At 38.2% G+C, this 11,623-nt stretch overlaps 1 protein-coding gene across 1 annotated transcript in view; it reads left to right on the plus strand.

Annotated features, from left to right (window-relative positions):
* MCTP1 (multiple C2 and transmembrane domain containing 1) overlaps positions 1-7,983 on the plus strand; it is a 250,187-nt gene extending 242,204 nt beyond the window's left edge. Inside the window, exons 11-12 of the mRNA XM_027864310.1 lie at positions 2,198-2,295; positions 3,691-7,983. Of these exons, the coding sequence (XP_027720111.1) occupies positions 2,198-2,295; positions 3,691-3,762 (170 nt within the window). The 3' untranslated portion in view covers positions 3,763-7,983. The remainder of the gene's footprint in view (positions 1-2,197; positions 2,296-3,690) is intronic.
* The last annotated feature ends 3,640 nt before the right edge of the window (positions 7,984-11,623 follow it).

The raw sequence follows: 11,623 nt of genomic DNA on the forward strand, positions 1-11,623 counted from the left end.
TAGGCCTACCTGCAAAATGCATTTTTCTTGCCTGGCATTGTAGCCTTCATCATACTATAAACATGGGGCTGTGCAGATTCTTCATATATCAAAATGTAGCTTTGTCTAGATATTATTCTGATTTATTTTCACCACTTATACACCAACAGAGGCATTTCAATCTATATAGTGCATTTAGGACAATATGCTTTTTTTCCCCCCTATGGTACTTTATCATCTGATAGTGTATGCAAACGTGAAAGTGTATGTACATGAGAGGCTGTCTAAGAGGTCACCTTTAGGCTTCTGAAAAAGAACACACAGTATTTCACAGATGAGGAACGAGAAATCTGTTTTGTTTCTACTAAATCAGAATGTCTACCTCCTACACGCCTGTTTTCAAGATAATATTTCAGTCCTGCCTTGCTCATGTAGTTATTGTTAGTCAACAAGCATTTATTAAGCACCTACTAGGTGCCAGACACTATGTTAAGTGCTCCTTATCTACTGTTCCTAAGCCCAGACCCACTATTTGGAGGTTACCTGTTTCAGTGCTGTCTGGAGTTAACTTCTTTTTTCCTTTCTTGATAAAATTCATGGTTTGGAAAACTCAATTTTCAGCCTCCAAGGTCTACTACCATATAAACCCACCAAGTTAATGATTTCAAATAATCCTTTTTCTTTGCTTATATATAAATCAGTTAGAAAAAGGGAAAGAAACTGTATTGAAGGAGAATTGTGCCCTCCCCCCTCCTTGTTTCTAATATGAAACAAGGCACCAAAATGGGTCATGAACTTCCAAAAAGCATCTGGCTGTTAAAAGGAAAAAAGAGCAGAGGCAAAATGTAAAGAGTGCGTTTTTAGTATTTTCTTTTGTATTGAAAGAGCTTTATGACAATCTACCTGGATAAAATGATCAGTGGCATTTGGGATATTCTGTCTCCAAACTCAAGACTTTGCAAGTTTGAAGAGGCTTCCTTGTCATACCTAATGCAGACCTCAGTATCTCTGGCCATTCATTGCCTTTGACCCCTAAAAACCAAAACAAAACTCGAGCTTTTTTCTGGAATCCTACAATTTAAAGAAACTCCAAGCTATGACATTGTTCTTACCATAAGAGTAAAAGAGCAAGAGCAGTCCCACTGTATTTACTGAATGTTTAGTTCCTCATCTTTCATTCATTTCTATGATATTTAAAACAGATGCTGTTTTACTGAAGGAATTAGGGACAAGTGTCACCTTTGGGCAGTTTATTACCTCCAGCCCAGGTAGGGTCAGACTTGTCTCTGGCTTAGAAAGGAAGTATTACTAAAAAAAAAACAAAAACACAGAATAAAAAGGCATGTCTATATTCTGTGGCACACATTCATGAAATCTAGTTTCCTTTCATGGCCTCTTAAGGAAAATTTTTTGGGGCTGTTGTTTCATCAGATCGAATAGAAAAAGAATTGTATTTGATTTTGTTGCCCTTAGTGGGTTGTTGAAATATTAATCAGAAATTTGAGAACTATTCAGGCCACACCCCACATAAAGAGACAGAGACTGAAGTCAAATATTTCATGAAGGTGTCTGCCCATGTTTCACCTCCTGAATCCTTAGTTAAGAAATTGGAAATGCTAGTCATCTATTTCAATTCTCTTTAGACCAGTAGAGTTTATTTCATTTAAAGCACCCAGTGTGTACAATCCCAAATACTGTTAGATCCCTTTCCAACACAGATTATAGTGGGAATCAAAATCTTTTGAACTTTTAGCTTTCCCAGTTAAAAAAATAAATCCCCAAACTAACAATGGGTGCATTTTCTTTTGAGGATTCTTATTTTAATTTATAAATGACTTCCAGAGTTGTGGGTGTGTGAGAGAAGAGTTACCCTTCATTCCTACCAGGTGGATGTGGAGTAGCCCAGTTATAACAGTAGGCCAGAGGGAAGAGGTAACCCTTTAGACAAATGGTTATCTCACAAGATACATCTTCAAATCACTGCCAAGCATGTAAATAACTAGATACATTAGAGTGACTATCAGCCTGTCAAGCGCAGGAACTAATTTTTGCCCTTCTTTGTATCTTGAAGACTTAGCACAATGTAGGCAGCTTAAGAAATGCTTGTTGACTTGGGAAAAAAAAACCCCAAACAAGAAACTGTCAAATATTGGCCAGAAATAAATAAATAAAAATAAATAAAGATATTTTAATAATGTTTCAACCATCACTTTTCCAGGCATCAATAAATTTACAAAGAAGCTTCGGAGTCCATATGCCATTGATAACAATGAGCTACTTGACTTCCTTTCCCGAGTTCCTTCTGATGTACAAGTAGTGAGTAGGCTTTTGAAATGTTTTGATGTTATTAGTTGTTAAACTTAGATATGTTGTTCTGTACAGGTTTGTTACTGAAATTTTTTTGTAGAGTTCTACTACTGTCGTTGGTTTTGTAATATGGTGTGACTTTAGGTCTTGAGTTGTAGATTCTCTGTCCCGTTCGTTTTGAAATCCAGACCTTCAGTGCATTCCGTTTCATTCAGAAATAAGTCCTCACTTGGATTTGGCCTATGAGAACTTCCAGCTTACCTGGTCACAAGAAAAATGTTTGGAGAATGGGTATTCACAAGAGGGGATTGTCTAACCAACCTGCAAGGGGGATTGGGAATGTTCGGCTTCAGCTGGAGTTAGTTGAGGGGTATGCTGCTGCCTGGGGCCACCACCACCTGTAGGGAGGAAATAGGAATATTAGATTATGAAAACAATAAACTAGAAGACATTTAATGGGGAAACATTCCCCTCACTCTTTGGACAAGAATTGAGAGACTTGAAGAATCAAGCTTCCAAGTGGAGCTATTTTGAGGGGATGAGGAAGGGATTTTTGTTTTCTTTTCAAGTAGGGAGGCGGAGCGGTATAAAGGAAGAAGCACTGGAGTAGTCAGGAGACAAAGGTGGGAGTCCTAGCTTTCCAACTATCTAGCTGTGTGGCTGTGGGCAAATCCTTTCACTTCTTCAGAGCTTCAGTCTTTCATCAGTAAAAGGACTGAGTTGGGCTAGATCATTATAAATGGACCTCCAGCCCTAAAAACAATTGATGTGTGAAGGCCGAATGGCCGTTTTTCAGAGCCTCATATCACAAGGGCAGAAAGGGTTCCTCCTGATGATGAGAATGTTACCTTTTCCCTTATCTTCATGGGATCTACAATGCTGGTACATGGGCCAAGTTGAAGAAATGACTTTATTTCTTTATCTAGACTGATCTGATTCACTGGGACCATTTGGTTTAGTTTCACAGACACTAGAATGTAAGCCAAGCCTGAGCTTAAAAATGTATTCAGAAACAAACAAACAAAAACCCCCATGAAGTTGCAAAGAATTATCATCCAGGGCTTTTTTGAATACAGTTGCATGTGGCGATTTGTTGGGGTTTTTTTCTCCCCTCCCAATGTAGTATCTTGTGGTGAAGAGAAAAAGACCCTAGCCCATCACCAAAGTTTACATGAGTGCACTCATATATTTCCTGGCAGGATTTTCCTAATGCTGTTTTCCTTTTTTATTCCAGCTCTATCACTCCATTGTTTCTGCAGCCCAGCTGCAGATCCCATGCAGCTTGCATCAAGAGAACACCCCTCCTCCCTCCCCCAGGCACACTCTCTCATTCCTTTGCTTTTCAGTCTTTTGCCAGTAAGTGGCCACCTGACCAGTCTTTCTCTGAACTCTCTGTTTAAACAGGTGCAGTACCAAGAACTGAAACAAGATCCCAGTCATAGCCCGTGTAAAAGGAAGAAAAACAATCTTGGCTAGCCAGCTTCACGCACTGAGGAGACCAGCAGCATCTGTTTGAGAAAGATAAAAGAAAAAAAAAAGCCCCCAGCCTCAGCAACATTTCCTTCCTTTATGTTTTTATTTATTTTGTCTTTTTTTTTATCATGATGGAGAGAATCTGTAAATATTGTACAAAGGCATATGTCATTGAAAATATACTTCCGTTGTACAGAACCAGTTTGATAAGGGTTTCAAGTTTGGCTTCAGTTATATGAAACCCTTGCTAGCAGTGGATGAAAGTATAACATGTTAAAAAAGCCAATGCAAAAAATAAAAAAATACATGGGAAGATACTTCTGATGGTTAGTGAACAGGCTAGAATATCAGATTAAATACTCAGCTGTGTCTGATTAAATCTATAAAAATGTAAATCTAAATCTGATTCTTAGAGGTGAATTGTGGTTTGTTTGGTTTTCATTGACTATTTTTTATCCAAAACGTTATCCATTACAGTTTTTCTCATTTCAACAGGGGAGAAAAATAACCAACCAACCCCATAACCTGGGGTCAAGTTTATCACAGATTCTATAATTTGGACCCTGTTCACTTTGGGTGTAAATTAACTTAGAGTTGCTAGTGCTGCATCTAAATGAATGAATGAAAGTACATTTAGCCTTCAAGAGAACTGTCGGTTCTTGAGGTCCATGAGGAACAGAAGTTCCACTCCTTGTCCGTCATTCCATTTGAGGACTTTAAAATCTAAATAGGTCTAAAATTAAATACTGCCAGGTTTCTAAGTGATTGCATATGACTTTTTGTATAGTACACATTATTATACTATAATACTTTAATTTGTACTGAATTAGCAGATTAGCAAACCCAGTACAGTTATCAATAATAGCATTAGCAATCTGAATCCATTACGGCTTTTGGTATCAGGTTATGAACGCCCTTTGTCTGGCTAAGGAATTTTAATACGTAATTGTTCTCAAGAGGCAGTGTGAGGATAATGGGTAGAGTCAGCCTTGAAGTCAGGAAGACCCCTTGGGTTCAAGATCTGGTTCTATCACGTTAGTTGTGTTCACCCAGGCAAATGACTTAACTTCCCCAGAGAACTTGCTAAGACCAAGAAGTTGTTGTTTTGTATTTAAAGAGTGACGGTCTATGCCTGGAGTAAACCACCCTGATGGCGAAGAACCCTCCCCTTAAAAAATTTTTCATAGAAAAAAAGTTTTGCTTTTTTTTAATACATCATATAAAATGCTTCATTGTGTATGGCTTTCTAGCTATCAATAGGAATTTTAATTTAGAGGAGGATGAAATGTGGCGAGTGATATGCCAATATATTCATTTCTTTCATTTATGAAATGGTAATTTCTACTAATATGGATCTGGTCCTCCTGCATGAAAATCAGTTTTGTAAATTAGACTGCTCATTTAGGGAGAAAAAATGGTTTACCTTTGAACAATGTTCACTAATCCCAGCAGAATGAACACTTTCAGTTGCCATTTGCAAGACTCCACACAGCAGTTTTTGTACTTAATTCCCTCTGTGTCAAGTAGAGAATATACCTCGAGAGAGAAATCATCTGGAGAGAAATTCTCACTTTTCTGACTTGATAGGGGATCAAGCTTTGGTTGGAATTGTTACAAAGAATGTTTTCTACCATTCTAATAATAGACTTGGGTAGGGATTATGTTAGAGTGAGTTAAAGAGAGACAAGTTGGAAAAATGTTGGAGTGGGAGAAATGTCTATATTTCTGTCTATAGGAATATTCTTTAAAAATGCACTTATGGAAGCTGATTTAAAAAATATTTTTATGTTACTGATATATTGATAAATACTGTTTCTTATGATGATAGAACTATTTTGATCCTTTCTGTTTATACAATATGCTTGAAGGATGCCAATCAAATTCGCTTTTTGCCAAAAGGCTTTGACCTCAATGTGTTCCTTTTAGCTCATCCAGTTTATCTTGAACAATTGGGAATGGGCACATCCCCATACTGTTACTGTTTGTTGTTAAGGAACAATATACCATGAATGAAGTTGTTACTCTTGAAACTTTATTGATGGGGACCTATTGTTTGTTTGAAATAACTTTCAGTTAGATCTTTTGTAAAATGTATGTTCCATTCTGGTGTTGTCTGCAGACCTCAGATGATCAGTAAGCCTGACATTCTGCAGAGCTCAGACGTGCCCAACGGAATATTAACCATTAATCTATGTGCAAATTCCTGTTCTTTCACTGTACCCAATTTCAGATGTTTACTTCAGTGGTAATGTTTACTACACATTTACTGCATTAAACACAAAAGAGAATGATTATTTCCAAGTATAATCAGTAAAGTCACAGTCATACTCTCCCTGTCTCTCTTTTCCTGGAATGCATACCTTTTCTTAAAGTGACACTTCAAGCGGGAATAGTAGATAGTGTTAGAATTGGAGTCAGGAAGCCCTGGTATCAGTTCCTGCCTTAAACATCAACTACTGGGACAAGAAGTCACTTATTTATAAAAATGGGGACAACAGTAGTACTTACTTTAAAGGGTTGATATGAGGATGAAATGAGAGAACATGTATAAAGTACTTTGTAAGCCTGGAGGACTATATAAATGCTAGCCATTATTATTATTAATTATTATTATTATTATTATTACAGGCTTTGTTTGGTCACCCAAAAAGATTTTTCCAATGCATAGAAGGATTTCTTTTTCTAAACCTTATTCTTTAGGAGCAGAGTTTCCAACAGATCTCTTCATTCCAATGAGGTTCTAGAGTGGCAGGCAGATAGAGGAATAATTACCCTGAACTATCCCTTTTCATGATAATAACATTTATATAGCACTTTAGGATGTCAAAGGCTCATAAACATTCTATCAGGTAGGTGGCGTAAGTATTACTCCCATTTTGCAGATAAGGAAACCCAGGTTTAGCCCTAAGACTGGCTTCAAATCCTATAGCTGGGTCAAGAACCTGGGACTTATGACTCCAAGGCCTGTCCCCTTTCCCCTGAGAATGCTCCCTCTCTTAGCATACCAACAATCCAGGAGGGGATTGATATTATTGCTACAGACATGGCTCAGAAATAAAAGTTGGGTGGAACCTACTTATTGTCTAACAGCAGGGGACTGAGCCATTTCTTTTTGAAAATCCCCTCTGGTGAGGCCCACATCTTGTTTCCTCAGAGCTGTGAGATTTCAGTCCAAAGAGCTCTTGGAAAGTCAGCTATGACATAAGTGCTCAAACATGCCTATTCTCAACAGATGAACACTGGACGTGAACCTCTCACCCTGATTTAGAAAGAGAATTGCCAAAGCTGTGGTACTAATTAGCTGTGTCTCAAGATGTGATATGGGATAAACTCAGTAAAAATCCTTCAACTATATTTGGACACATTCCACAAATTGGTAGTATCACCCTTCGGGTAGGGAAGAGAAAAGCTGAGCAGACCTGGATTCTAATTCCACCTCTAATCCACTACTGACTTTGTGAGTTTCTGTGCTTCTGGTGACACTTAAAAGACTAAACATTGCAAATCTTCATTGGTGGGGAAAATTTCCTCTGGGCTTTGTCGACACCAATGAAATCACAGGTCCAGACCAAAAAAAAAAATCAACAATTATCCCTCAAAGGAGCAGCATTTATATTTATACATGTTTAGTATGGCTCTAGGGAATTTAGGTAGACTTGATGTATGAGTCAGCATAGGGAGTACACTCTAAAAATCAAAACAGTTTTCAAAGTTCTCATGTTATATTAACATCGACATCAAATGAATAGAAATTTTTTGTTGTTTTCATCAGTAAATGGGATATAATATTAGCAGAGAGATTATTTGGTATTTCTAGTAGAACACTAGACTTATTTAAGGGGTTCCCTTCTAAGCTTTCATTTTGAGATTTCCACTGAGGGTTTTCCATTCATTTGGCACTTCCAAAATATTTCAAGCAAGTCCTTTATAGAATATCCACTCAAGTGGACAGAGCACCGGCCCTGGATTCAGTAGGACCTGAGTTCAAATACAGCCTCAGACACTTACTAGCTGTGTGACCCTGGGCAAGTCACTTAACCCCATTGCCTAGCCAAAAAAAAAAAATTATGTCCACTCGATATTTTAAGAGCAGAGAAGGACTTAGTGATGAGTTCTGTCACATCTGTGAACACAAACACTTAACCTCTTGATTTCTATATCCGAATTTACTTTCTTCAGAGTTGATGACCCCAAACCCCTCTATATTAAAGACTCCTGGACTTATTCAACAAGCCTTTGTTCCCTTTGTACGTTTAATAGTGTCCTGGGCTTTAGCACCAAAATAGCAGCACTATGGTCAGCTAGGTGGCACAGTGCCAGGCCTGGAGTCAGGAAGACTCATCTTCCTGGGTAAAAATCTGGCTTCAGACACTATCTGTGTAGCCCTGGGCAAGTCATTTAACCCTATTTGTCTCAGTTTACTCATCTATCAAATGAGCTGGAAAGGAAAATGGTAAACTACTCCAGTATCTCTACCCAAAAAGCCCCAAATGGGGTCACAAAGGGTTGGACACAACTGAAATGACTGAACAACAAAAGCAACACTGTAGAAACGTATGGAGGGATAGTATCATGAATTATACTTCCTGTCAAAGTCCCAGTATATTAGTCTTATTATTTTTTTAAATCCCGGAGAGCAGAATATATATTGCAAGACAATCATAACTATATATTGTATGCAGAATGCTCACTTGTTAGTTTGGTTTGAATACCCACCATTCCTAGCTGCTACAGAGCTTTTCCTGTGTTTTTAGTTGTTTTGTGTGAAATAAAGTCACATTCTTCCTGTTGGTAAAGCCCCAGCATTATGATAGCTCTTCACTATTTTCAATCCTAATTCTCCTTCTTGTGGTGGCTGATGCAGCTGAATTGCAAAAAAACAGTATTTCCCTGGGTTAAAAACAACAACACATGTGTAGGGGGGAAAAGTACACTTTAAAAGCCTTTTGAAAGGAAACCCAGATCTTGCAGCCTCAGTTCCTATAACCTCATTTACCTCCCCTGAAACCCTGAGCCTTAACTAAAAGTCTCCCTCAGCAAGCCAATGCAAATGATGTATTTGTTTTAGGTGTAACTATGTAAAATGTTTGCAAGAATTTAAAGAATAATATAAAATAGTTTGAGATGTAGATCATTTTCATGCACTCAAATTGAAACCATTATATACCTTAATTGGTGGAACTCATGGTTTGGTTTTTCCCACCTTCAAAAGAAGAGGTATACTGGCTTTATTTGGGGGGGGGGTGCTAAGGATATTTAGGGTATTTATTTCTATACGTCTTTTCATTTCCAAAGAGCTTGGATAAATGATATGCCTCCATTTTTTTTCCCCCCAAAATGTTAAGGCAACCAAATTTCAGTTGTTCAGCTCAATTCAATCAACCATTTTTCTCTATTGGGCAATCAATCAGCAAGCAATTATTAAGTGGTAGGCACTGGGGATACAAAGATAAGAAGAATCAGTCCTTGCCCACCTAGAGTTTATAGTCTAGTCAAGGGCAACAACTTGAACGCCAATCTGGTGGGGGTGGGGGATGGAAGGTCCTCACAGCCAAGGATGAGGAAACAGGAAAGGCTTCATGGAGCAGGTGGTGCTTGAGAAGAGCCCGGAAGGATTCTAAGAGGTAGATAGAAAGAGAGAATGCCAGGCATGTGGGACAGCTGGTAGAAAGGCTTGGAAAGAAAGGATAGAGGACAGAAAAAAGAAAGCAAAAAACAAAACTGCTCTAGGTAGGGCATGAAGGAGAAGTTCCCTAGCTTGCAGCTCTTTTGGGCATTCTAGCCCATGGGTGCAAGGGTCCTGACTGGTGAATAAGAGAAATCACATGAGGGCCTAACACTAAGTTCTATTGGGAATGGGCAGAATATTTGAGGAGCTAAGGCAATGGCCTAGTCGTGAACTATGAATGGGAAAGCATAAAAAGATACACAGAGTCCCACACAGGACATAAATCAACACGCTGCATTTTCTTTAGCAGAGCTCATTGGTGAGGGATTTAGTGCTTCAAGGATGCCGCAGATTTTTTTCACCCTAGCCTTTTCTTTTACTGGTGACACAACTTCCAAAAGTATACCCAGACAGAGTGCCTTCCTATCCAAATGACTTTGTGCTTATTTCCTGGCTACTTATACAGGGCATCCTGAAAGTCTCAGTACTAAGACTATCAGCACCCTGTATATGTACATGGTCTCCCTCTCACTAGATTATAAGGTCGTTGAGGACAAAGGTGGTTTCATTTTGGTCAAACTCCTGTTCTACTTCCCCACTCTCACCGCCCCCCCAACCAGTGCCAGGCACATAGTAGGCCTTTAATCAATATTTGTTAATTGATTGATCCAGCAACATGAGTTAACAGCAATTATTTTATTTTCTTGTGTATAACTAAGGACATTCCATACATAATGCAACAAACACATTTATTGACAGTCTGTCTGGTCCACTCTTCTTTCCGCTAGCATAGATGGTCAGCTAGAGCCATGCAATGGTGGTTTAGCAATGTGGCAAGTAGAAAGATGTCTCGGTGCTTGGCACAGTGCCTATCACATTAGGAAAAAAAGTTTGTGTTTATTTTTTAGCTACCTGTCAGGGACCTAAATCCCACCAAAGCAAATAAATTTATTCAGTACTGTCTTTTACTAAGTTACCAGGTGGGTAGCCTAACTACTAAATGGTTACCCAATGTAGCTGTGTTTCTAATTAATCTCTTTGACCCTGGACATTTTGTGTGACTAGATGTTTTAGCTCACAACTCCTGTCACTAGTTAAGGGTTTTTTTTTTTTTAAATTATCAGCAGATAATAAAAGATGAAAATGTTTACAAAGTAAAATGATTACAGTTGGAATCATACTCTGTCTAAAAAGCACCTCTGAAAAGCCATTTTCCTGATTCTCACAGATGGAGGTATAAGGTAGCAGTCTCTGACAAAACTCTGAAAATCAGAGTTTTTTCCTACTATGGCTAGACTCCCTACAGAATTCCCTCACAAAAGTCTGGCTGGTTAATCTGGTATCAATACAGTGGAGTAGAAAACCCACATTATAAAGTGGGGTTTTTCTACATCTGTGAAGAGAAATGAAAGAGAATTCTTAATTTAATAACAGCAGTGAGCTCCCTGCAAATGCATCTAAGGGAGAGTCTGGTAAATGTAGCCATCATTTAATGTTATCAGTGGTTCCCTGCTTTTTTGTGTTGAATCTGAAAAGACCCATCAGGGAACAAGTAATTCTTCATGTCCCAGGAACACTCCTAAAATCAGAAGAGGTTGATAGAGGAGATAGGTTATCACCAATCCACATAGTATCCATATGAAAGAATTCAATCTTTAACAGTTTAAGAACCAGGATGGGATGACCATGTCAGTAAACAGAGTGACTAGACACATTCTCAGAGGAAGGGCAGAAAACATCTATAAGGAGAAGATATTGCTTGGCATATGGATCCTTTCAGAGCTCATTTAAAAACTACTAATCTTTGAGGAATAATAATAGCTTATGATAAGGTTGTGGCGCTAAACTGAAAATAACAACCATTAGAAGGCTAGTTGCCATGGCAAGTGAGACTGTTTGAGAAAAGGAGACAATTTTTAAAAACAGGAAACTATTAAGACGCTAATTCAGTCAGTTATACGTCAATCACTCCTTGGCATTTGTTTTTTTAAACATGTATACATGGCCTTCCTCTGCCCCTCCCAGTGAGAAAAACCAATTCAATGACTTTTTTTTCATAAACTAAACTCCCCCCCCTTATTTTTTTAATTAATTAATTTATTTTTAGTTTTCAACATTCACTTCCATAAGCTTCTGAGTTTTAAATTTTCTCTGCCTCCCTCCCCAAGATGATGTGCAACCTGATATAGGCTATAT

Source organism: Vombatus ursinus, unplaced genomic scaffold, assembly GCF_900497805.2.
Source record: "Vombatus ursinus unplaced genomic scaffold, bare-nosed wombat genome assembly UNPS02014774.1, whole genome shotgun sequence".
Lineage (NCBI taxonomy): Eukaryota > Metazoa > Chordata > Mammalia > Diprotodontia > Vombatidae > Vombatus > Vombatus ursinus.